This window comes from Scatophagus argus, chromosome 2 (assembly GCF_020382885.2).
Source record: "Scatophagus argus isolate fScaArg1 chromosome 2, fScaArg1.pri, whole genome shotgun sequence".
Classification (NCBI taxonomy): Eukaryota; Metazoa; Chordata; class Actinopteri; family Scatophagidae; genus Scatophagus; species Scatophagus argus.
In genome coordinates this window covers 20407898-20435802 of record NC_058494.1, presented here as the reverse complement: position 1 = coordinate 20435802, position 27905 = coordinate 20407898, and the positions used below count along the sequence as shown (strand labels likewise).

The following is a 27905-nucleotide window of genomic DNA, read 5'->3' as shown; positions in this document are numbered from 1 at the left end:
AGTATGCTGCCTGTAGGCAGACTGGAGAGTTGTCTTACACTCTACTCTAAAAATGAGCCAGCCGGTCGGACAGCCGAGGGATTCCAAAATAAGACACGGCCGTTGGAAATGAGTGCATTGCTCAACTGATTGGACTCTAAACTGGTCGCCCCCGACTGTTGCTGTAATGGTCTCCAAAGTGAGTGTTATTACACCGCAGGGGAATTTATGTATGACAGAAAAGAAAGAAAATGAAAGAAGGAAGTCAAGGCAGACCGAGTGAAAACGGAGGGAAAAACCCTGAATCACTCCGCTTCCTGTCTGAGAAAAGGAAGGGGGTGGTGGAGGCATTTACTCTGCCACAGTCAGACAGTTGAGACCAGTGCAATATTCAGCATAAAGTGCAGTGGGGGAGGAGTCCTCTCCTGCTCGCTGAATCCACTCCAGTGCTTCAGGGCAGCCATCATATACTGTTCACTATTGTGTGCGGCTAAGGGGAAGAAGAAAAAAGAGGAGGGAGCAGAGGAGGGAAAGAAAACCTGTCTCTTTGTGTGGGAAGGACCCAGCAGGAAAGTGATTTTGTGATTATTTGAGTTTGCCAGCAAGGCAAAGCTCTTCCCCTCCGACCTGCAGCAACATCTTGGCTGCTCTGTGTGCCTCTGTTCCCTTACACCAGAGTCACATATGAGTGCGCTTCTTGGGCCGGCAAACAGCGACACCCGGGCTTCTCCTGATGATGAGAGCTGACGTCAGACTGGTTTCCATGAATATTGATGTGGAGGATAGTCTGTTTCATAGAAGAACAGAAAGAGGCAAGATGGCTGCCCTTTAGGATTTGTTAAAGAGGAGATCTAGACGGTTTGTTGGAATTTCTACAAAGTGGAGGGACGTGAAAAGGAGGTGAGAGTTTGCTCGGTGTGTTAATGCTCTGCTTACCCTGTTCTTCTTAACCTTGGGTGTATTTTTTATTTTTTATTTTTGGTGTTTTGTCTAGCAGGCGAGGAATAGCAAATGTCCCCCACCGTAAAAGCAAGAGCCAACATAATAAGGAGGGGATATTAGATAAAGCTACTCCAACATGGCTGACGATTTTCTTTCCTTTTTTTTTTTTTTTCCTTTGCCGGCTCTAACTGAACAACACCTTCTGTGTTTTCCTGTGTTGCGTTCACTCAACATTTCTTGCTGCTTTTGAATGCATCATAGAAAATGGTGTACTTAGACTGTTTCTTCAGGAGTTTTTAGTTTAAGCATAATTTAAATGCCTGCATGAAACCCTCTTTCTTTCCTTAACATTTCAACCCTGCTTTTTTTTAAAAAAAAACAAAAAACAAAACATTTTTGCACAAATTATCAAATGTGTATTTGAGTGTGTTTTTGTATGAGTGGATTTGTTTTAAGGGGGGTATTGCATTTTTTTTTGCATTTATGTGTAATTATTAGCCATTACAGAAGTATGATTTTTTTTGGTTATGTTTAGATGGAGGCAGTGTTACCCTCATTAGCTTCTTACTTTCTATATGCACGGCTGTGTGTTTGCGTGTGCTGTTCAGACTGTTCGTAGAAGAGTAAAAGTACATCCTGGATGTGTTCGGCAGTAAGTGCAGAGCGTCTGCACAGCAGTCGAGCTAGAATAGCTTCTGGCTTTGTGTATCTCTGTTAATCAGCTTTCATTGCTTTCACCGCTGAATGACAAGCAGACACAAAGGCAAATCCCAAGGAGAGGCAAAAAAAAAAAAAAGAAGAAGAGAGTTGTGGTGGCAGAGTGTGGTGAAGGAAGACAAGGTCAGAAAGCTCTGAGGGAAATGAAACTCAATCCTACTGCACCATTAACTGAGAGAACAAGATGGTAATTCTGGAGCAGGTTTTACCTCTTTTTTTTAAAAACTAGAGCCTAAACAAGGAGTTGTATCCAGACAGCAGTAACAAACATATTAGTACTCAAAGAAGCTGACTAAACCTTTTCTTTCTCTTGTATATTTTCAAGGCAGCACAAGCAGTTAAAGGTCACAATCAGACTGCTGTGCTCTTTGTAAACAAAGTTATTGACAAATAGATTATTGACAATACAAAGAAGAATGTGTGTGTGTGTGTGTGTGTGTGTTTTCCAATGTGCTTCTGTGTGATCCGTACACATTTCAAACTACTTGCACAGATAGACAAATTAAACACAGGAATGGAATGGAACACGGGAATTTAATTTTTTAAAAGAAATACACTATTAATTACATGATAAGAACATGTAAATTCAGATTTGTTTTGGGATATCAGGTCTTAGCTCAATTAGCAAATGGCTAATTGGTTGTTAGTTTTTTTTCGTGGTCCTCTCAGATTAACATCTGAATGGTCCTTTAGAATATAACTGATTTCCCTTGGGTTTGTGTATTGGGCTTGTGTATTCTACTGACTACAGTCGTAATGTAACCACATGGCCTCAGGTAAAAAGCAAAATGAAGGCTTGCCTGCAAGGTGGGCAATAATAACTGGCCTTCAACTGGGTTGTCTGCAGGAGCAACGCGGGAATTCAGATTAATGTTTGAAGACTTTAAAGCTGTTGGAGAAGACTGCTGCAGTAAAAACAATGACAGTTACAGAGAGAAATGTATGCATAGAGGGGGCTATAGAGAGGAAGAAGAGCCAGTGAAGTCGAAATAAAGTCAGTTGCTTGTCAAATGACCACAAGACAATCACCAAGCCTTTATGTGGACAGCTGATGGCAGACAGACAAAGAAGACTATTATTCTCTAGCAGCCAATCGCTCACTTTCCCCTCTCTGAATTAGGCATTTGTTTTGAGATGTTTGTGTTTACATGCTGCATTTCTGTGGCTGTCTTTGCAGAGCCATGTAGCCCGTACACTTAAAAAAAAAAAAAACCCTCCTGCTTGCAGTGGAAGAGAATTCCATGCTTGGTCCTTATAAGCAGTCATGCAACTTTCAAACCGACAGTGCTGGTGTAGTCCTCTGACGCAACAGCATGACTGTGTTTTGATAAGGCAAGTATGGTCATTGACTGTGCGGTGTCAACACAAGTGCTTAAGCGCGGGCGTCCTCCATAGAATTCCTAAAGTATGTTGTGACTGTATGAGATCAGATGATTTTGTGTGTGTATTTTTTTTATGTATGTGTGTGTGTCTCATGTGAAAGACCAAATTAGGTCACGCAGGTTGGATATTTTTAGATTTTATTTACCCAACCCTCGAGATAAAACACGGCTGAACATCTCAAACTAGCCAACAATGAGGTAGTTTTGTATCTTGTGTCTTATCAAGTGGTCTGTTTTGGATTCCTTGATTTATTTTTAACAGTTAAGCACATTAAACATAAACAAACTCATTTCTGATATGCATCTAACCCAGTGCACCGCTTGCTAATGATGGCACATTATTACCTTTTGTCACAGTGGGGTTGTGCAACTTACTACAACAACAGCAACTTTGCGTAATGGTGCCACATTCTAAAATTAAGAAACAAGCACACAGTCTTACTGGAGGTGTTTTCATGAGCCCATGCATGGCTGCTGTTACATCAGCAACTGAAAAGGCACCAGAGCATTAATGGGCCTATAGAGGGCTGAGTTGGGGGAAGGGCGAGATAGATCAATCACATGCACATGGCTGCTCTCATCCATCCACACCTACAGATAAAGCCATGCGGCTGGACTGCTCCTTCGTCATGGCCGTAAGTCCCCTTTATGTCACTCCCAGGGCAAAGACAATATCACCTTTGGGAAGAATGTCCAGTTGCCATAGCGTCCCACAACAATGCTGTTCACTTACAATACCCAAGCCCTTACCCAAGCCCTAACCTCTGACCCTGCTCTGTCCAGCTCACGCATCATATTTCCACCCAGGGGCTGCTGCACAAATGACACAGAGAAACAGGCCCACTGGCAGGTTAGACATTTTAGATTGCACTACCTGCTAGCTGGCTGGCTGGTTGGTCATCGCTCGGCTGCTTTGCTGAGACAAAATGGCGAGATACTGAGTGTTGTATTGATTTCTGCAATATTGATTTCCCTCTTGTCTCCTGTTGGGGGTTGTTTTTCTATGGAGAGCAGGAGACAAGCAGCAAACCACAATCAGGTGTTTCTGCAATGGAATCTCAGTGCCAAAAAGTTTTCGCTTATTCACACACATTTTGAAGCATTTGCACAGAAGTTTCTGACATTAGTGCAACAGCAGTAAAAGTTTGCATTCTTATGAAAGAAGAAAAGCTTTAGCTTCAGACATATCTGTGGAGTTTAAGCTACACACCACATGCTATTCCATTTAGCATTGTATTTATATGAGCTTTTCTAGTTATCGGATGTTTAACCGAATTTTATATGCTGACCAATTCTGTCGCCTACTGCTGAACAATGTGAATCTGGGAGAGTCATGTGCTTTTTTTATATAAATTAAAGAAGCTAAATCACAAAATAAATATATCAGTAACCATTAACTGTCAAACCAAATTGACCCAAATCAACTACAAGAATCTTTTGCTTTCTGTTCCATGAATGCCCTTCCTTGTTAAAGAGAGCATGACGTGATTACAACCTAGGAGTGGTTTATTGGTCATCAGTGGAAATGTGAAATGTTTTTATGAGTCTGAGATACAAAAATGTCACCAGTAATCGCCGCATCAGATACACTCAGAATCCCAAAGATGACAAGCGGATTTTTTCTCCGTGGTCTGAGGTGTTATTATGGCGTGAGAGTGATAAGGCTCTGTTTGAGTGGCACAGGGCCGGAGGGAGTGTTGCTGGCCCTGTGAGCATGTATCGATGTCAGGGTTTACCTCGGGGGTGAGGCAGTGAGGGCAGCGACTCAAAAGCTTCCTCCACGTGAGCACACACACATGGCCGCTCTGTTTACAAACACTATCCTGGCATTCCGCTGAGAGAGAGGCAAGCGAGATGTTACGCAACAACCCTAAAGCGAATAGCATCTCTTCCCGCCTCTTGCCGGAACGCCTCTCCTGCGCTTGGACAGTCTTCTTGAATACTCGCCGGTTCCGCTAGTAAAAGTTAAGAATAAAGAAAACAAAAAAAGAAATTAAGAGCCACAGACACAACAGCGTCGGTGTTCGAGAACGTGGCGAGCCTGAGAGCTGGCCTTTTCTTTTCATGTTGTTGCCACTCTGATAGCGCATAGCTCCTTAAAAGTGCCACATCAGGAGATTAAACTGGCTGCAAAGATTTGTGTCAAGTCAGATGGAAAAAAAAACAAACTATTTTGGACTTGAAAACAAAATTTGCAAAAAAAAAATTGATTCAATGCAAAAAACAAACAAACAAAAAAACAAGCCTAACACGTGAACAGACACTGGTAAAGACAAGTTTTAGATCACATTGGAGCTTCCCCGTTATGCTTCAAGATTTGAGATTTGAGAAAAGCTTGACCAGAATTTGGTGAACTTCTACTGTACTGAAGTTGGGAAAAAATCATGTTTTGTGAATGTTTAAATGAGGTAAAGCATGAGGTCTTGAAAGGAAAGGTCAAAAGGTTATTGTTTATCAGGCAACGAGATGAACGTATGCAGGCAAAGAATTTAGTGCGTCCAAATGGGAGAGAGAAAGATGCATCCTTACCAGCGAAAATGTCACTTTCCACACACAAACTTAACAATGTGTGGAGTAGCACCTAGCAAAACTGCAAGACAGGCTGTCAATATGCCTTACAAATCTTGAAAAGTGACCTAACCACATGCTAAGACCGTACCCTTTGTAAGACTTTTGTGTCACAGTGGCTATCAGTTCCACTTAAATCAAATCTGTGACAATAGGCTTTGTCACAGGTCTAACCCTGAAAGGTTAGCTTTGAGGACCGAAAAAACCTTTGCGGACCAAAAGAAGAAGAGACATTTCATATATATATATATATACCTCATCAAAATGCATCTTCTGTTCAAATTCAATAACTGAAAAAAAGAATATCCATGGCTAATTCACCTGACTCATGCTCTACAAAGCGCCATCGTGATAGCGTAATCTCAGTGGGTTGATCTAAACAACTGCTCCTGATGGTTGTTTGCCCTCTTCTAAAATGGCTGTCAGATATGAACAGTTTTGCTGCTAGGAGCTGTCACTGAAAAGGTTAGGCCCCATGGCCCCCTGTTGTCTACACAAGGAGCACAAAGACAGACAGCTGGTCCTGAATGTCATTTAGAAGCGTAACCCTTCCAAAGGCTCTGAATGACATCACTAACTACTTCTGAGGGCTTCAAGTGGCTCAGACTCAATATTAGGTTTCTGAAGTGGAATGTACCAGTGCAACAGCTGGTGACTTTCTGAGACAGACTGCTCAATGTGACAGGTTTGTCTCCATATATGTATTTTTATTGGGGAAAGGTTCTGATTTCAGCCCTGGTTCAGGAGACTCAAGAATGGGACAATATGAAGCATTCTAGCACAATGTCAAAGTACAGTCGGTATACCAGCTTCCCTATCAAAATAGCAATCTTATAGATGTGGTAGGCACAAACACAGTGCAGTGTCAACATATCTTTCACTCGGAAGAGGTTTTTGATTTCCACTCAATGAGAGAGTCACGTGCCTCCCACTCAATGGAGGGAAAAAGGGAGCTTAGCAACAGTGGCTTAGGTCAGGCTGCTTAGAAACCAACAAGGGAAGAAATATCACTACATCCATTTCCCAGATAAATAATGAGCACATATAAAATACCGGTAATTCTTATTTAAAGTTATTCTGGGCATCACTACAGAATATTTTTGGCTTCATGTTTCATGAACAGAGAAGATACTAGATGACCATAGTTCCTTTTTGTGTAAGATAAAGCATTATCCGTGGCTCACTCTTCCATGAAACTGGAGCCTGCCTTGGTACAGTAATTGTTCCATTGTTTCATTTAGAGTTCCTCCACTGCCATGCTGTGTGCCGTGTTTTAATTTCCCTTCTATCATAATGTTTCCCTTCACTCTGTTTACTGTTCACCTCCGCTTCCTGTTTAATTGGAACCTGGTTTGGATTTGAATCATGCAAACAGAAAGGAAATATTTGCTAAATAAATGTGCCTGTTAGCTAATCGCATGCCAAGACTTGGAAGTTGGAAGTTGTATTGAAGAAACAGTGTTTGCCAAAATTCTAAATTGTAGTGGATGGGAAAATGAAGAGACAAGGAAAAGGTCTGCATAATGTATTCCTTTTCTTACTATTTCACCTAAGGGCTACTACAGTATCTTCTAATTTCATTCAGTAACTTTCCTCAGAATTTGCAGCTGAGTGCATTTCTAAACTGCAATTTTAAAGGTGTTGATTCGCACAAGTGCAAATGTAGGCTTCTGAATATGTGGCACTATTGATTTACTGGCTGGATCAATGGGTAAAGCACATGTGCGCACCACAGCAAAGCAGCCTATTCTGCAGTCAGCCGTGCTGGGGTAATGTTTAGACCAGATGGGCTTTGGAGCACTCATAAGATGGTCGCCATGGCTACCATGCACTCTGAAAGAAATTAACTTTGCTCTGCGCACAGTTCATCAAGTTAGCTATATATATTGACTGATGCATAGACAAAAGGTTTGGAAGGGAGGGGGGTAAAGAGACAAGGCAGGTTGGATGGAAAATTGCAGCATTGTGAGGAGCAGGCTGGGGGCGGGTTAGAGGGTTTGTATGCTCAGAAGCCCATTTCTTAATTAGAGTCTCCATGTGATGCAGCAGCTTGAAGACACAGAACATAGTTTAGACTCTCTGTGTAAACTTTGCACAGGGTACTTCCCAGCTAGGCAGGGTTTCTTCTCAGGTTTTGCCAATTAAACAGGAAAAAAAAATCTAAGACTAGCAGGTTCATGAAGTCAGGTCTGGGCTAATGTTCAACGGGTGCCTACTATCACAACTGACCTCTTCTGGGCAACAGTCTACAATGACATGTGTGTGTGCAAAGACACTGCTGATAGATTTGATCTATGGCACTGTGGCATGTAATCAGCAACGGTTTGGGTGGCTTCAGTAGTAGCCAAAATAACATATTCTTATTTTTTAATAAATAAATTGTAAAGAAATATATTACTGTCTACTCTTTCAACAAACAATTTTAAACGTAGGACAGAAAAAAGAAAACTCAAATTTCGAACAGATAAGACTGAAAAGAAGAATGTAATGGTAGCATTAGGCCAGTATGTTTTGCATGAGGGCGTTTACTGTCTTCCCAGAATACCTGCTAAACAAGTTGTGTCAGAAATGCTGCAATGCACAGAGGTGGGGTTTGCCCCGAACAACAAAAGCTACTGAGTTATTCATAACAATTTCAAGAACTTGTCACCTCTCACTTTTGCAGGGTTTGTGTGCGTGTGTGTGTTGAAACCTCCTTCGTTTTCAATGACACGTTGGGTATTGCTCACACATTCAGCACCACAAATCTTAAACTACCAAAACGTGATATCAACAATTTGGCCAGTGCAGCCCTGAGAGGTAGACTCAACATAACCAACAACATCAAATAACAAATCACTGATTCCTGCAGAACCTTGTGGCTTTGTATGAGGAAAAAAACTCAGCTGCTTCCTGAGCTCCACAAAGACAAAGCCCTCTGAACTCAATAAAACAATCTCGGATTAGTGTTACATTCTTCTTAATTATGGCTCTGAGCACTTGGATATGGCTTATTATTATGGTTCCAGTTTATCTTTCCTGTCTTTATCCCTTTTTTCTGTTTATCTTTTTACCTTGAGGGAGGTCTACCAGTTTACCAAAATAAGAACTGCACATAATGTATTATTCGCGTTTTGTCTCCAAAAGTTGACTATTTCAGCTTCACTTCCTGGTGTAACATTTTAGGCTGTTGTCAACTATTAATGAAAGTAGTTTTCAGTATATCATCTTTACAGGAAAAGATGTACAGCCCACCTTGAGACCCTCGGGCTCCATTTGTTAGCTATCCATCTGCCAGCAATCACCAGTTTATCTACTTATGGCTGGTAAATAGTTTAGAATTTGTTTATAAATTCTGTAGATTTGGTTTTCACTTAGCGAAAAGGTGAATTTAAAAATGGACTGATATCCCCCTTAACACCCTTTTTGGGTGTAGGTTCACATAATAAAGATGATTCTCAAGAACTGAGGCTTTAGATTTCCCCAATAGCCTCTTGAATGAAATCAATAAAACAATTCTGAGTAGTTCAAATTAATTTTCTCAAACAATACAACAGTTAGTTAAACACATTAAAAGAATTAAATGAGACAAAAAGCCATTGAAGTGCATGGACTGCAATGGGAATCTCTACAAGTCAGCCACATCTGTCTTGCATTAGACATAAAGAACAATGTAAATTACACAGACCCTTTCTTCTTATGGAGGGGGAGGAGGCTCTCTTGGGGGGACATTACAGAGAGTGTATGTCTCTATGTTTCTCCCGTAATCTATTAATCTTGTTTTTAGAGATGAGTAAATCAAGATACTGAATAGCATTTGCATGTATTCAACACTGAAAATCCCCCAACACACCAGCAAAGATGTGAAAATGAGACAAAGGGTCACTAGATCATATAAACACAACTGATGCACTGAACTATAAGGAGATTTTCATGTCATATTGAGGAGGCAGATTAATTTGTTCGTAAGTGTTCAGTTTCTCAGCCAGGCAGATTTAGATTTTACCTGCAAAAATGTGGTCAACAACAAGGAGGGAGGAAGGGACAGAAGAGGGAAAAAAAACAGAGATCTGTTGCTCCGGGGTGCCATGTGACTCAGCCATCATCGTGTCACAGTGTGGTGATTAGGCCACTGTGCATCAACAGGAAGCTATACTGCACTAACTCACAAAAAAAACTAGACCTGAGCTTGTACGGTGCTGAGACCTTTGCTGTTATTAACAAAGCCAACACGAGTCACACATAATGCATCTGCATCCCTTCAGTGGCCACACATACAACAGAACACCCAATCTTAACATAAAACAGCAGCTGTAAATGCACCAAAGTGAGACAGATGGTTCCACAAAAACCAAAGGTTTGTATGGATGAAGTATGTTGCACAACCGTGATTTAAAACAGTGCTACACCTTATCATGATAGGTCTAATGTCTAAATGTTAAATCTGAAATTCTATCCAGCAGCTGGTTAGCTTATCTGAACACAGTCACATCAGCTGTTACAATATACACTATATAGACAAAAGTATTGGAATGCGGTTATTTTTCAGTGGTTGGGCTCGGCCCCTTACTTCCAGTGAAGGGAAATCTTAATGCTTCAGCATACCAAGACATTTTGGACAATGCTATTCTTCCAACTTTGGCAACAGTTTGGGGAAGACCCTTCTCTATTCCAGCATGACTGTGCCCCGGTGCACAAAGGAAAGCTCCATGGCCTTGATCTCAAGCCTATCGAACACCGTTGGGATGAACTGAAACACAGATTGTGAGCCTGGCCTTTTCATCCAACATCAGTGCCTGACCTCACAAATGGTCTACTGCATGAATGGGAAACAATTCCCACAGAAACACAGAAAGCCTTCCCAGAAGAGTGGAAGCTGTTATAGCTGGAAAGCTGTTTAGTTATTTAGAATGCAATGCGATTAAAGTCCCGGTTGGTGTAATGGTCACGGGTCCCAATATTTTTGTCTATATAGTGTATATCTTACTTGTTAATTGCACAAAAAAACCAAAGTGTAAGTTGTGGTTTTATGTGTGAAGTTATGTGCCAAACGTCTTGGCCATGAGAAGTGACTTCCTGAAGTAACTTTATATTTTCAGTACAGGCATGAGAGTGATATCACGCTTAGCATATGTAAAAACAAACATATTTCCCAAAATGTTAAACTATTGATCTAACAAAAGTAAGGGCAAGATGGCATAGTGCTCTTACCAGCATGTGTGGTCTACTTTTTACTTTCATGTTGATTTATTTAGGTATTTCCTCTCTGTGTGTAGTGCTATCAGGTGGCAGATCCCACATGTTGCTAGGGTTACTCATAAGACAGAATAGTAGCAGGATCTAAGTGCTTTGAAGAAAATATTATTATGATTTGGTCAGCACATAAATTTTGAGGATTAACAAATATGACTGCAGACACAGGGGCCATTTGTTTCTTAGCCGGGCTGGAGAGTGTCATATGTTAAGACTGATAGAAAACGAGGGCACGAGCAACCACGTGAAAGGGCATTGTGCGCACAGCATGAGCGTGCCATGTGACATAAATCACAAGTGGAGGTTGCCTGACTGAGACTCAGTGAGATCCAGAGCATGAATGAACATCTGTCGTATCGTGCCTGAGTGGCATTTGACCATCAGCCGCAACACATGCCACCAGCACTTCACATGGTGGTGTGTTCTGACCATCCAGGCTTTCCAGTCCACACCTCAATACTCTCTCCAGTGGAGTTAACACCCCTCCGTTCATGTGTCAGCCATATGTCATGAACTTTAATATGGCTAACATTTTCTGAGAGTGACAACAATCGTCTCTAAATAGTCAGTAATGTGTTTGGTCAAAGAGATTGTGATATTTGATTTGGTCCGTATTGCTCAGCTCAGGGTTGAGAGTACATGTCTGAAGTGCCGAGAATTCAGTGATCACAATAATAAGTAACAGAAAGTAATTCAGTCATAGTTCAGAACCCTTAATTCTGTTTTTGCATCTTAGTTGTTTACATATCCAGCTGGAATGCAGAGTTGTGAAAATGTTCTCAGAGGTCATGAGGTTTGCACAGCAGTGAGTCCAGCTCTCTATTTGCGGGTGGGATTTAAAACACTTTAGAATGCAAGTCATCTGACCTAATTACACTGGTAGAGGTTGCTAAGGATGAGGTTTCACTCACAGCTCTGTTGCATACAGTCTGAACTGGCACACTGTGGTCTGTCAACAAATACAGTCACTACAGTATCTCTACATTCTGACATCCATTATCATCAAAATTTATGTTAGAAACGTTGACTTAGTTTCATCACCATTTCCTTTTCCAGATCATTATTTTCTTTGTATAAATGAGTAAGAAGAGGGAGGTAAGTCAAACTAAAACTGCTAAAATTTAAGTTAAGGATCTTACATGGTGGCACAAATTAGGCTAGTCGGCTTTGCTGCTTTGGACAGAGAACACGAAATTGCTAATATACATTGAGATTAATTCACTTATTTGGCATAGTCTGCACAATGTTAAAGTGAGTAAATGGGGACTGTCATGAAACTTCTAAAATATTACACCAGAACAGAAATAAAAATATTTCAAATCAGTTGCTTTCATTTTGATACATTCACATGCAATTACATGAAAGTTAAATGCTGTGTGATACAAATATGAAGAGTGGCTTTCAAAGTACATTACCAATACTACAGTTGTGTCTATGCTTATATTCAGTACAAGAGGTATTCATTTTGTGGGTCCCGGGACCTAAATGACTAGCAAAGTTGCTCAGAGTAGCAGACTATACTATAGTTAGAAACATAATATCATGTCAGGTCATATTATAATGAATATTAGTATTGAGCAGAGTTTGTTATAAATCAGTTCATCAGGAATATGGGTTTTACCTTTACTAAGTGCTCTGATAATTTACAGTCTGTGGACTGGATGCACACTCCGTGTTCTTATCTTTCAAACAGGAAAATGCGAATGGGCCCATTTCAGCAAAGAAAAGGAAATGTACACTTGAGATTATGACTAAACTCTTGGGACTATTCTGCAAAACAGCGGTGTGGCTTGGCAAGGGCACATTTGATTTACACTGCTGCTCCACAGTTCTGCCCTCTCTCTCTCTCTCTGTCTCTTAAACAGCAGCACTCTTTAGCCTGGCTGACTCTGTCTCAACGTAAAAGTGCAGAGACCTGAGTTTCCCAGCAGCTGTCGTTAGTGGTGAATGTCACATAAGGCTGCCAAGTCACGCCAAATAAACCCCATCTACTATGGCAGCTCTCATATTTCACTGGCTCTCTCTGGGAATAACAAAAACACAGTGTGAGTCCATGGCATTAAAGTTTGTTATATTTGCATTTTGAAAAAAAAACAGGACTGGACTAAATAGGATTAAATACCTATGATACCTGCGATTTTATGGCTCAATTTTGTATTCTATGGGCTAAAAGATCATCTTTTAGCAGTCTGATGGGCAACAGAAAAGAGCTGACAAGCTGCTATAGTATTTGGCAAAGCAAAGCTATGTTAAAAACAAGACTCTTAACTGTGAAAATAAGGCTCTACTGTCATGTGCATTAAGCGCTGCCTTTAAATGACTGTTATGCAAACTGTGTCCATTGTTTTACAACACTGATCACACTGTGTCCAAGAGTCCACCCTTGGCCCCAGGCTTCAAAGCACTAAAGCAAGTGACCATCTATAAATGCCAACAAATGTGTAGCTACAGGGACAATAACTGTCTAGATTTCAACAACAGCACTTAGCAGCTAGGGTCATAGCTGCACAGGCTGGATGATAGACTGAACGGGGGGAAGTAGATGACAGCAGATAGAAGAACAGAAGAACCTAAAAGTGTAATTACAGGGCAGAAGATTGTAGGTGAGGCTGTGGAAGAGGGACGGAAACCAAACAACAGCATACAGAGACAAAGAAATGTACTTCTAAAAGGGAAAAAGAAGGCTTTGCTGGGAATTCAGTTTAAGCCAAACAAGTTAAGTCATATCATAAACTGAAACAAAGTGCTCATTTTCCTGGTGGACATTAGCTACCAGAAAGAAAGCCAAAATAGATCAAAGAATTATAACTTCCAGAAGGCATCCACACGAAAGCCACTGCAACGCTGTGCCTCTGGTTTAGTTTAGTGCTCTACTTATGAAGCAAAAATAGATCTCCCTGTGAATCACATCTCATAAATAATTAAGAGGATGTAGCCAGTACTCCAAATGTCTGAAAGCAAGCAGCCAGAATTGGACTTACAACATTGCGTAATAATTGGTGTGTGTTTGTGTATTTGTATGTTTGTACGCGTACAGGCACGCACACTCAGCTGGGTTCTCTGGCTTTGTTCTGGGTTTGCAAAGATTTTTTTTTTGTTGTCAGTGTGGGTGTATCCAACTGTGACAAGCTGCTTGGCTCTGCTTGGTCCTTTGTAAAGCCTGGAGTGTCCCGCAGGACTGGAGCTGCACTGAAAGCAGCTTAGCACCAGTGTTCACCTCTTGACTTGAGTTACTGATTTACAGACTGCACCAAGGACCAGACAAAACAAAGGAGTAGTCACATGGGGTCGGGAAGTGGTATTCACCCGCTTACCTCATTGTTACGTTTTCAGGGATCAGATGCTTTCTACTTGAAAGAGTTCAAAAAAGGAGGGAGCGTCAGTTTAGTCTTTTTTTTGCTCAAACCAAACTGAGCTTAATTGTCCCTTATTGAGTGTTGAGTTCACTGCAAAAAGAAAGATTTTAATTTCCTGAACAAATTTTCACACATACACTATTTAGACAAATGTATTGGGACAAACCTCTTTATTATTGAATTCAGGTGTGGCATGGGGCTGTTTTTCAGGGGTTGTGCTGGGAAATCACAGTGAAGGGAAATCTTAATGCTTCAGCATACCAAGACATGTTGGTAGACTATGTTTCTGGCTTTGTGGCAACAGTTTGGTGAAGTCCTTTTCTATTCCAGCATGACTGTGCCTCAGTGCACAAAGCAAAGCTCCATAAAGACATGGTTGGATGAGTTTGGTGTGGAAGAACTTGACTGGTCCACACAGAGTCCTGACCCCAACCTCATCCAACACCTTTGGGATGAACCGGAACAGAGATTGTGAGCCTTTTGGTCCAACATCAGTGTCTGACCTCACAAATGCTTTACTTCGTGAATGGGCAAAAATTCCCACAGAAAAATCTTGTGGAAAGCCTTCACAGAAGAGCGGAAGCCGTTATAGCTACAAAGGGGGGACCACTGATCCCATAGTGTATTTTATGTATGTGAATATACATAGTACATAACTTCTTGCAGATGTATATATTCAGTAAATATTTGAGAAATGATCATTTAGTAAATTGTTGTCATATAGACATTTTTTGTCATTAATAACTTTTCTTGGTCAATTTGCAACAAGGTAACGCTGTAACTCTGCACTACTCTCTATGAGGTTAGCAGAGCGTTAGCATAGCTGAAAGCATCCAAATGTTATTTTGTGTGATTGAAGACGCCCTCTGGATGCAAAACCCCTTTTGACATTCATCAAATGGAGCCGTGCACATGTCACAATTCCCGCATGGTTTTCTCATACTGATTTGTCAGAATAACACATTTCAATTTTAATAACTTTGACATCATCATTAAGAGGCTTGGTGTCTCTTCTGATTACACTACTGGTGGTGGTGTCCCACTGTGGCACTTTACATCCATCTGTGTCTGACAGCAGCAAAAGGGAAATTAGATCTGAAACTTGTTGCCCAAGCAGCTCATAAGGCTCTTCTTCTCCAGGTTCTGGTAATGTCTGAATATAACTAATGTGTTACCAACACATTTTTTTCTATCCTTGTATTTAGAGGAATTAGTTTTAAGTTTAAGTCTTAAGTGTCTTCAGTGTGTAGTCAGTCTTAATAAATTAAATCAGTTGTTAAAGCCACTAAACTAGGGGAAATGTGGGGACATTTAAAAATCAGACCTTTTCTATATAATCCTATGCAAAGTAGTTCAATATCTCTAAGTGATCTTGCATGTATATCTCTAAAACTATTTTCACTAGCCACCGTGCTGAGCTGTCTTTGTTTTCTCTGTGCTGCTTCCCTCTTCCACCTGCTAACAGGCAGCTGGCTGCTCTGTTGTGACAACGACGAGAGCTTCCAGACACCCTTGTAACAGCTTGGCTCGTTAGAGGAGATTTAGCACTCTAAGTTTGGGGGTCTGGAGGGCTGCTAATGTCCTGGAGGGGTGATTGACAGAGAGAAAGAGATGATTATGTCTCCTAGCTCACTTGCCTGGACAGATTTTCTGCTCACAGTTTCCTGTGTAGGTTGTCCAGATTGGTCAACTGGGCCACAACTGCGACAACTTACTTTTTTTTAATTGACTCACTCATGGCCACTTTGGAGATTGTGGCAAATTAAGGAACCTGATTATATCATTACAATTATTATATAATACTGTCTCTCAAAGTGCTCGGTCTTTGAATTACTTTGTGAATTGGGAAACTAAACTAAATAAGTTTTTAGTCAGAAGATCAATAACATTTTCACATATATTTCATGTGAACCAGAACTGTAGGTGCTCCATATCAAGACCTGCAAAGAAACTGAGCAAACTAGTCCAGTCTACAAAGATCCCATAGATAACATACTTCAATCATATAGCTTAATATAATAAATTTTTCTCTAACTCTTATTACCAATCTGTACATTCAAATCTAATTCACCAGCATTTTCAAAATTTCTGTCAACTGAACCTTGAAAATGGATACTCTGCTCATACAGTACAAACATTTTAACAACAGGTACAGAGCTTTGGATAAAACATGTTGTTGGAGGCGACAGCTCCTTCTATCAGAATCACAAGCAGTTGTAACCACTTCCAGATGTGACAGTCAAGCCCAGTGATGGAGCATGATTATGCCAAATGAAACATACCATAGTACCTCAAATATTTAGCTATTTTTTTCTGCTCCCACCCTACCCCCAAACATCAGTGACTGCTTATAGTGAGCCTAAAGTGGGGTTACTTGGGGGTGGGGGCTTCCGTACGAATCTAAAGCTGGCTCCAATTATGTTTTCAAAAGTTGTCTTGCATATTTTTCTGAATTTGACCATAGCAGCTGGAAGTTGTGACCCGAGACTTTACTCAGAGCTTCAAGGACATTATTTACTTCTTAGTTCATACAGTGTTGTTTAAAGACATTAATCAGGAATAGCTACAGTTACTGCATATCCACTTCCTAACATATTCATCACAAAGCTTTGAAAACTGGTAAAGGAGTAATATGAATGTACCTGTAGACTTTTCAACAGCATATATAAATTTGTTAAGATTTGATTAATTACCTATATTGACTTAACTGAAGAAAATATAGTATTATTGGGTAATAAAAGCAATCACATACACCCTCCAGATTCCTGTGAGTATTCAGAATGTGATGGTGCAGAGCTGCTTGTACATAGGCACACAAAACCTCTAAAACACAATAGAAGTCTGGAAAATGCATCTTCTCTAGCCCTCAACATATGGAGGAAAATAACTCTGGGGTAAAACACAGCTTGTTCAAAAAGATGCTTGGGCATTTGATATTGATTACAACAGGGTAAACAGCAATGGAAAATCTCAGTCAGTGTGTTTCTCTCAGTTAAGAAAGTAAAAACCAGGGAAATAAAATTAAACAGGAAACATAAAATACACATGCAGCAAGATATAAACTTAACTGTACTTTCTCTGACTGAAATATATACTTTTTTAAAGACAAACAACAGGTTTTGCAGTGCATACTGTTACCATGAGTCTACATAATCAGTACAATCAGCCTCTCTATCCTGCCAACCAGCTTTAATGCCCAACACACTTTTTTGTTATTGTTAAAAACTTGAATCTGGTTGCCTCTTGGTGCTCATCAGCTCCCCATCCCTTTAGCATCTGCAGGAGAGTTGCTCATAATTATGATGGATTAGACTGCGGCCCTTTATGCCTGCGCACTGCAATTGTTTTGCAGATGCTGCAGATGTGACATGCATTAATAATTGAGGGAGACAGAAATCAATGTTGTGCTGGAATCACTGAAATCTATTTGCTTTTGACAGAGAAGGCAAAAATGAAACCGTAAGGTCTGTTTGGTGTAGAATCTTATGTAGAGGTCTTATTTTCCACACATCACTCTTATTAAATGACTTTGTTACTAGACCAACATCTCCTAAGTTATAAAAATTAAAAGCTGGCTCTGCATCTGAATTTGGCTATTAAATGTGAAAGTGGACACGATTGCTTAATTTGTCCGTTCAGCTGAAACAAAAACAAAAAAATAGTTTGGTGTGGGTGTGTGTGTGTAACTATCTATCTATGTATATCTATCGATATATATATATATATATAGATATATATATAACTATAACTATAACTAACAATGCTGTGAGTCTAGCTCTGAAAAAAGGGCCACAAACTTGAGAGCCCAATATAATTTGCATATTTGACATACAATGTGTTAAGGGTGAGAAACACCGCGACTGAACAGCTGACAAGCAGCAACTCCTCCTCCCATCTACCATCTGGAACATTAACCTTACATCCTACTGCCTTCAATCAACTAGACTGTTCTTATTCTTCTTCTTCTTTCCCTTCAGTATTGTGACCGATAAACCAAATACAGAAAAAAATCTTACTTTAAAGTTCAACTCTCTGTAGAAATTTGATTTAAGAAAATGCACAGTTTGTGACAGTGACCTGCCATGCCATTGTCTTCTGCATATGTCTGTGGTGTGTAGAAGGTCCTGCTTCATTACACTTATATATGGGGTACACAGTGCTCCTTATGTGCATTTTAAAGTTGAGCAGCTTTCTCTTATTTTCCCACTGTTAATTTGAAATATGCTCCTAGTATTTATATTTAAAACATGCTTATGTTCTACCTGCTATCTAGATTTTACATGATTGAGGGATGAGATCACTTTAAGTCTGACCTCTAACCTAATATTCTTCTCCCGCATTTTGGCTTGCAGGACGGACAGAGGGCAGCCTGTGGATGGACTCTGAGCAGGCCAGATGGAAACAGAACAGGCCAGACATGAGACGGAAGAAAGTCTGATATTAGCACAATTTGACACATCTCACATCTCTCACAAACTCCAGAATGGAGGCCAGTCTTCAGAAGAAGATTCTCTGCAGATCAATGGGGATACGAACTGGAACCATTACAAACCCAGCACAGGTGCCAACTCCATGAAAAGGCACAGGGACAACTGCCACAGCCCTGCTTCAGTACAAGGGCTGTTCGATCAAGGATCATATGTGATGAATGGAGAATTGATGAATGGAGAGTTGAAGCATACACTCAATGACCAGTCCTTACTGGTCCATCAGCCCAAAAAACTTAAAGTAAATTCTGAGATAAAAGGAAATGACAACATGAGTTCCAACTTGGTGGACAGCTTCCCTGAGTTGACAAAGGCAGCAGAATTTGAGTGCAATACCCCACAGACAGAGATCAAGTTAGACAAAAGGAACTGTAATTTTCCTAATGGTGATATTTTCAATCTGCCAAGGAACAAGCAGGTTTCAATTCCCAATGGTGCTATATCACCCCCTTCAACCATCGAAAGCACTCCAGGTGATCTTTTAGAGAAAACCTTGTCTCAGTATTATCCTGAGCAAGTGTCAATTGCACAACAAATATCTGGGCCACAGCTAGATGCCGTCAGTGGCTCACTTGCAAAAAAGCTGCCCAGTGAAAGTGCTCGACCTCTCTCTTCAAACTCAGGATTGCCTAGCTCAGCCCAGATCCAACAACAGCAGCAACAGCAGCCTGGGGCATCAGGCAATGTTGAAGGGGGCAACAGTTATAACTCTGTCAACTATGTAGTCAATGGATACTCCAATAATTTTGAAGCAGATCACCAGCAGCAACAACAGCAGTATCAACGGCGACCACAATCTTACTCTGGTCAGGAGCTGTCTCTAGGACAGCTCCCGGGCATTGTACCACCTACAGATACTACCAATAACTCACAACAACATCAAAATGGCCCACAGTGCTATACAGATGACACAAACCCCCAAGGTATATATGTGAAAGCCAACCAGGACTTTAACCAGAACTCTTTTCTGGAACAAAATGCTCCTCTACAGGCAGCAGAGACAGGTGGATATGGATCCTTTCCCAACTCTGGATTACAGAAGGTGGGGCAAAGTGAGGAAGCCAGGTCTAGTCAGCATCAGCACCATGGCACTGACAGGGGCCACCAGTATGGGATTCAACCCCAGACCCTAAAACAAATGACTGAAAACCCACATGGAGCTGACAATATTGGATCCATGGGGCCCGGTATCCAGCAGTCACGCCACACTGGGTTAGAACATGGGCTGGAGAACATCTCTCAGCAGAGAGCCAATGTATCATGTTCAACTCCCCACCAGAGAGGCTGGATAGAGCTTAACTCTTCACATTCCCAGCAGCGACCGGCAAGTGGCCCATCATCCCAGGCCCAAGAACAGGACATGTGGAGGGGGTTCCCTGCTAAGCCTCAATCAGAGCAGTCAACAGCTAACCCCCAGGTTCACAGCCAGATGCCTGAGCAGTGTAACTTCCCCCAAAATCAGCAGGCAGACAGCCGCTATTGCACCCAGATGCAGTCAGAGCACTTATGTGAAGACCCTGACCTGCAGGATATACTGTCACCTGGGTTTTTAGCTACACCGCAACAGCAGCAACAACAGCACTGTCATCTTCAACGTCCACTGTCCCACCCACCACAATTTGAAGGGCAGCAACTCAAGTCTCCCAATTACAGACCTCGCAGTCAGCCTCAGCCGGGTCAGCAGCAGCTTCAACCCAACCAGCCCCTGAGAATCAATTCAGCTCAGTCCAACAACCAACACAGCCAGCACAGCAAGCATGCAACATTCAGTTACAACGACACAACAGAAATGCCACAACCACAACAACATCAAAGACAGTATCCTCCAAACTCAGGCAATAGTAACCTCAAGCAATTTCAGCCACAGCGGCCTAACAACCACTGCCACCAGCCCAATCATGCTGACATCTCCCAGACCTCTGCACAGTCACAACCTCACTTAACAGAAGGTGCGATAAACCAACAAGTATCAATGCAGAGCCATCCCAAAGTTGAACAACAGCTAAAGATATCATGCACTGAGTTCCAAAGGGGACCTCGACTACCTCTGAGACCTGTAGGTGCCCATGGAGACTTTCAGAGGCATGCAGCCCTACGTATGCACCTGTTACAAAAACAGGAGCGTCAAGGCCCTCTTCCACCCCCTCAAAGCATTAGTGACCCCAAACATGGCCTGAGGGCTGTGAAAATGGAAAATGGACCCAGATTTGAGCTGCCCGTTTCACAACAGCAGGAGCAGCAACAACAACTGCGAGAAGCAGGCATAGGTGGAATTCAAGTCAAGCAGGAGAATCAACAATCACTGTGTGAGCAAAGCAAGAGGCAGGGAAGTATCTTGGCCTCTATGGAACAAAGCCTGAGGCAGTATCAGCTTTCACCAGTGTATGAGAAAAAATCCTTTGTTATTAATTCATCAAATAAAGTCAAGGTGGAATCTTCCGGGCCTGTGACAGTCCTGTCAACCAATGCGGGCCTGAATGGACTGGAATCATCAGCAGCTGCTTCAACCCATATACCTCTAAAAAAACCACCTGATTCCACCCCTAAGAAGGAACACCTCCTACAAAGCTTTATAGAGTCTCCTATGAAGCTATTGGATACCCCTATAAAAAATCTACTAGATACTCCCATGAAAACACAATATGACATTGCATCCTGCCACTGTGTTGGTAAGTCTCACGATGTTGGGTCTGAAACATGATTGATCAATTTGTGTGTAAATATTACTGTATGTTCCTTATGATCTTTAGAACAAATCAGTGAGAAGGATGAAGGCCCATACTACACTCACTTGGGATCAGCGCCTAGTGTTCCTAGTATACGGGAGTTGATGGAGAAAAGGTTAACCACAATTTTTGACTTCTTGAAAAATGACAGTAAACATGGAGTGTATTTCATAGGCATTTTGTACAATATTAGTTATATTTAGTTTAATTCCTCTACTCTGCTTTTAAGGTCTGGTCTGAGTGGTCGCGCCATCAGGATTGAGAAAGTTGTATACACCGGCAAAGAAGGGAAAAGCACACAGGGGTGCCCCATAGCTAAATGGGTAAATATCAGTTATGTAAATTAAATGTAAGTAGGTAATTGTATTTGCCTTAAATATCTGCGTTTCAACAAATTCCCATACCTGTCATGCTTTAGGTTATTCGTCGATCCAGTGTAGAAGAAAAGCTACTGGTGCTGGTGCGGGAACGTACTGGTCATACATGTGACACAGCCTGCATCATTGTAGTAATCTTGGTCTGGGAAGGCATTCAGCCCAGCCTGGCTGACCGCCTCTACCTCGAGTTAAGTGAAACTCTAACAAAGCATGGAGCCCTCACACAGAGACGCTGCGCTCTCAATGAGGAGTAAGTAACAGCACTACAGCACGCAAACAGGGCCAAGTGGCCAACACTAATTTAGTATATATACTTATTGTTTTTGTTTTGTTCTAAAGGCCATTTTTATTGTAATCATTTCTAGCTTATTTGCATCTCGTCAAAAGGGTTTCCTATTTGACCTACAGTCATCAATTCTGGCTAACAAATACCCTGAACAACAATTACACAATTAAATTTTTGTTCTCACCCTTTAGGAGGACCTGTGCATGCCAGGGATTAAATCCTGACACCTGTGGAGCATCTTTCTCCTTTGGCTGCTCCTGGAGTATGTACTACAATGGCTGCAAATTTGCCCGGAGCAAAATACCAAGAAAATTTAAGCTACTAGGAGATGATATGAAAGAGGTATTTCATATAGATAAAAACTTACTAATCTAAGTGTGCACTTTGCTTAATTTTCATATAATACTAATTAAGGTACCATAACACCGCCAATTTTTGTCTTTCAGGAAGAAAGAATAGAGAAAAACTTTCAAAATCTGGCAACTTTATTAGCCCCCTTATATAAAACTTTGGCACCTGAAGCATATGGAAACCAAGTGAGTATATCTGTATACTACTTCTTAACTTGGTGCACCTACATCTAAATGACTATTATTACTAAAATATATGATGAAAATGTTTTATTTTATTTTATTTAAATGTGTGTGTAACAGAACTTGCACAAAAGAACTCAAAAGTACCAACAATAGGTCAAACCTTACTCATGCATGGATATTTGTGAGACTACTGACATGCTAAAATAGTTTTGTAAAGATTTCCCAGCTCAATTGCTTAGTGACCTTCAAAGACTCTTTACTGTCATATTTAGCATACCTCTTTTTGTTCCTGGATACAGGTGGAACATGAACACAGAGCAACAGATTGTCGTCTTGGGCTCAAAGAGGGCCGTCCATTCTCTGGGGTCACTGCTTGTCTGGACTTCTGTGCCCATGCTCACAGAGACCTCCACAACATGCAGGGCGGCAGCACTGTGGTAAGCAAGACTTGGAAGCATACATCTTTCTAAGTAGGTTGTATTGCTTTAACATCCCATTGAAGCATGGCTTCAAGTATTTAATTCACCCTGTTTTTCCAGGTGTGTACATTAACAAGGGAGGACAACCGTGAGATTGGAAAGATACCAGAGGATGAGCAGCTCCATGTACTGCCTCTTTATAAGGCTTCCAGCACTGATGAATTTGGCAGTGAGGAAGGTCAGCAGGAGAAGATCAAGTCAGGTGCCATCCAAGTCCTCAGTGCCTTCCGGCGCCAGGTTCGCATGCTTGCAGAACCCGCCAAGTCTTGCCGGCAAAAAAAGCTGGATGCTAAGAAAGCAGCAGCCAACAAGAATGCAATGCTGGACAGCTCTAATGACAAGGCACTCCTGGCCAAGGCAAAAGCTGGCACCTGTGAAAACATCACTCAGAGCACTCCTATGGCAGGTAGAGTAACATTTATTATGATACACTTCATTAAACTGGATCCAAATATTTTGTAATGACATTTTTCTAACATACTAATTGATACTGAAAAACCAGAAAGCAATGAATTGGCAAAAAGTGTCATAAGATTAGATATTTGTAGAATTTTTTGTTGTTGCTTAGCCCTGTGTATTTTTGGGGTTTTGTTTTCCAGGACTTATTCCAGGTGCTGTTGGTGCAAGCCTACAGTCCAGTCAGCTAACACACCCGCTTGGGGTCCATCATCAGCAACAACAGCACGAGACTATTCTTCCCCCTTATCCTGGCTCAACAAATGCAGCCAGCTACCCCAGGTTTCCCAACCACCCTGGGGCTTTTCCTAGCACTTCAAAGCCAGGCAGCATGTATCCACCTCAGCCGCCAACACCAGCTAGCCCTTACCCCTCCCCGCTCAGTGTACCAAACTCTTATATTAATGGATCAAATCGTCCATACCCAGGTTATCAATGTAATGGAGGGATGCCCCTTGACAATTACCATCCATACTATGCTTCAAACCCAAAGCACCTGGACATGTATCGACAACAGAGGCCGATGCTTTACTCAGAGCAGCAGTATGGTATACAACAACGTTATGGGGTCAATTATCCACCAAGGTATGGTGAGCCAGGTTTACAGGTCAATGGTTACAATGCCTGCAGCATGAGGCCAGTTCATCCAATGAGGTCGTATGCCCCGTATGGTCCTAATGGGGCCTCAGATCCCCAATTCATGGACCCCCTCTCAAGAGCACCCTCTGCCCATGAAGGTCTAGACTATACAGTGGCTGTGAGCAAAGGCAATCAGTTTGGAGGATACCAAAATCCATACCTATCTCGAAGCCCTCAAATCCTACCCCCAGGGCAAGATCCTTTCCATATGCAAATCAAGACAGAGATGGGCATGCCTCGTCCACAAATGCTTTCTGCTCAGTTAAGTGGTGGGTGTTTAAACCCTGAAACACAGTCAGGGTTAGGTCTGCTTAATGGGAGCCTCATGGGTTCTGGTATTAAGCAGGAACCTGGAACCCCACAGACACCCACAACCCCACAAAAGCCTGAGATGTGGTCAGACAATGAGCACAACTTCTTGGACCCTGACATTGGTGGTGTGGCAGTGGCACCTACCCATGGTTCAGTCCTCATTGAGTGTGCAAAACGGGAGCTTCATGCTACAACACCCCTTAAAAACCCAGACCGCAACCACCCAACACGTATCTCCTTGGTCTTCTACCAGCACAAAAATATGAATGAAGCCAAGCATGGTTTGGCACTATGGGAAGCCAAGATGGCAGAGAAGGCTCGGGAGAAGGAGGAAGATGCAGAGAGGAATGGTGGTGAGGGGACTCCTAGTAAGGGCAGCAAAAAGGGGGTGAAGCGTGAGCATTCAGAGTCATCAGAAACCACCGGGGAGCCTCCCTATAAGCGTTTTATCAAGGCACTAATGGAGGGGTCCTTGTCGTGCACCACAAACTCCTATGTCAGTACAGCTCCATATGCCTTCACCAAGGTCACAGGGCCTTACAGTCAGTTTGTGTAGAAAATGTTCATGAGGAAGACAAGACAGGTGCTTTGTTCAAGACGAAGAGCACACGCACCACTTGCCTCATCTACACACTCCTCCCTATCCATAAGGTGTTGTGCTTAAAACGGAACCAGTAATATGATGAGATCATTTTTCACATCAGGTCTTTCACCTCTTTAACAACCAAGCTTTACTAGATGACCCTACTAAGGATGTATTTATTTTTGTTTGGCAACTTTTGCAAGATACACACTGTCAAAATCTCTGGTGCTTTCAGTCTGATACACAAGGACCTATTTTTAATTGAAACAAAGTTTCATTTTTGGTGGCTTTATTTTTCTTACAGAATTTTGGAGATGTCACCTTAGCATAAAACACTGACTTTGTACATGGTGCTAAAGTGTGTGCTTATTACCATTTATTTTAATTCAAATGCCTTCACACTATAACCAGAACACACTCTACGAGTGATACTCAATGACTTACGTCAAAAGGACACTGAAAAACTCATCCCGTGGTCAAATCATCAGCATCATAATGGTTTTTGGCAAGTCAATGTTTCTTAGAGCACTTTTTGATAATGAGAGTTAAAAGTTAAATTAATGTTTAATGTTTTGGTTATACTTTTAAATCATAAAATCTGGTTATACTATATTGCTACATTGAGTGTAATTAATTTCTAAGCATCACTAAAATCAATTGATGAATTTATAAGAGAGGGTTGTATAAGCAATCCATGAAACTGTTTCAAGCTCATGCAAAAAGATTTTTTAAAACTATCATTGTATTGGTGCTCTTTCACTTTCCTGTCATTTATACTGTAAATTGAGCCATTCTAATGGTGCATTTTTAATATTTCGAGGCAAAAAAATCTACATTTGTGTTAATTTCGTTTTTTCCAGGTTTATTTTGTTGTCAGCGACTGTTTTTAATGCTCCTTACCTTAGGTTCATTAAACAAACCTGGACTGTGAATATTACATGTAGTTTTATGTCTGTGGTGCATAGTAAATGTGCTTTTAATACACTGAGGAACATGAAACAGGGTAAGCTCAGCGTCAGTTTCAGAAGGCAGCTGGCTTGCTGTGGGGTCTTTAATTATTGCAACCTAACTGTAAGATAAACAGGTAAGATTTGTACAGTAAGTTAATTTCCTCTTTTGGAATTACTGTTATAGATTTTGTGTTGTAAAGAATGATAATAGCCTATTTCATTGTATTTCTATGGGTTTAAACTGATTTTATATCATGGGGTGCTAAAAACATACAATGTGAGACAGTGAGAAGGCTTTTAAATAATGTACAGTACAAATCTGTCATATACCTCAAAACTAGTTTGGCAATAGGATTATAACACATTTTCTTTCTTCCTTTGTATTTTACTTTAAAATGTTAATAAGAGTTAATGTTCAGGCCACCAAAAGGCATACAAGTTCATTTCTTACTTTTTTTATCGATCTGGTATAAAGTATTACTTGGACTTGAAGCTTTGATGTTACTGTAAAATCAGGGACATTTTCAATGTCAGTTTCAATTCTGTGTGCATCTTTATCGCCTGTATTCATCTTGTCTTTTTCTCATTCAGGTACTTGCCATTGCATCCTGAATCCAATCCTATACTTCTTGGAGACAAAAGTTATTTTTGAGGAAAATCATGCTTTCCTCCAGTTTAATTTTTACTTATATTTTAGCTAGTAGGATGGTGGTAATCTTTTAAAAGTAATTTGAACATATATGCACTGAGTTGACTAAAGGGAAAGTATGATAATGACTAAATAAATAGCAATGTATCTGCATTTGCTATGAGGCAAGACCAGGGCAGTGATTAACATAGTTGCACATCTTTGTGCCAGTGTATAGTTAAATTTATTTATAACCACTAAGCAATTGTATAATGATTTCTCTTCCCTGTCTATTTGAATCAATTAATGCGATATATAATGGAATGACTGTCATTTTATAGTAACAACTTACCCCATGATTCAACATATTCATTTTCTGGAAGCACTTCGTTTTTTTTTTTCAGGAAAAAATATGTAATAAAGAATTACAAAACGTTTTATTTAAACAGATTGTAAATGTGTTAAAAAAAATAAATAAATAAATTATGTCACATTGTACATACCAAGAACCTGTATTACAGGAATACAACTCATTCTTTAATAATGATGTAGGTTCTTATTGTTCTGTAAAACTGACCCACAGCTCTATCAGCAATCCTCATCATATCTACTTTTGGCTCGTTCAGGTTAAAAGAATGATCATGGTTAGATTATCCAGGAAGTCTTCGTAAATTTTCACTGTCACAGCAATGTTTACAGTTATAGTATCCTGTTTGCTCAGACATTAGACGTCCTAATTTTTTTTTTTTTTTTTTTTTTACTGTTCCACTTTTGTAAAATAAACCATTAAAAATGTTGAATTTCATTGTACAGGACCCAGCTACAGTAGCAGGTTGTGCTTAAGAAAGCCGGGGTGTCTAAGATATAGCGGGTTAAAAGCATAGCCATACTTGAAGATGCTTCAGAGTGTTTCTGAGTGAGTCAACATTACTTGAATGACTTTCTGGGCTTAACTAGTACGCTATATGTGCTCAGCTCAAAGGTTAAGCTAGCAGTTGATACACACTTGGTCTTTTTGCAGTTAGACACTAAAGTTATTAAAAAAAAAAAAAAAAGGTGCAACTTTTTCCTGTCATTTTATTTTTTAAGGCTTCCCTTGTTTTCCTGAAGTTTGGTATGCTACAAAAAAATGGAATTAAGGATGGGTATTAATACTGTAAGTATTGTAATGTACTGAATGCAGTTTATTTGAAAGCTGTTTATTATATCATTCCTGATATTGCTGAAATGTGGGTGTTTTTTTAATAAAATGTATATTTATTTAAAAGAA

At 40.7% G+C, this 27905-nt stretch overlaps 1 protein-coding gene across 1 annotated transcript; it reads left to right on the top strand.

Annotated features, from left to right (window-relative positions):
* The first annotated feature begins 63 nt into the window (after positions 1-63).
* tet2 (tet methylcytosine dioxygenase 2) lies at positions 64-27905 on the top strand. The gene is made up of 10 exons (XM_046416887.1): positions 64-879; positions 18529-21332; positions 21414-21504; positions 21619-21712; positions 21808-22016; positions 22244-22394; positions 22499-22588; positions 22888-23025; positions 23128-23473; positions 23667-27905. Exons 2-10 carry the CDS (start codon positions 18572-18574, stop codon positions 25028-25030), a joined length of 5244 nt encoding a protein of 1747 aa, XP_046272843.1. The 5' UTR covers positions 64-879; positions 18529-18571; the 3' UTR covers positions 25031-27905.

Excerpts from the sequence above, each read along its gene's own strand:
- tet2 (XM_046416887.1), top strand. The coding sequence starts at position 18,572 with ATGGAAACAGAACAGGCCAGACATGAGACGGAAGAAAGTCTGATATTA. Across the intron at positions 21,333-21,413 it reads TGCATCCTGCCACTGTGTTG|AACAAATCAGTGAGAAGGAT; the intron begins GTAAGTCTCACG and ends TATGATCTTTAG. Across the intron at positions 22,017-22,243 it reads CGCTGCGCTCTCAATGAGGA|GAGGACCTGTGCATGCCAGG; the intron begins GTAAGTAACAGC and ends CTCACCCTTTAG.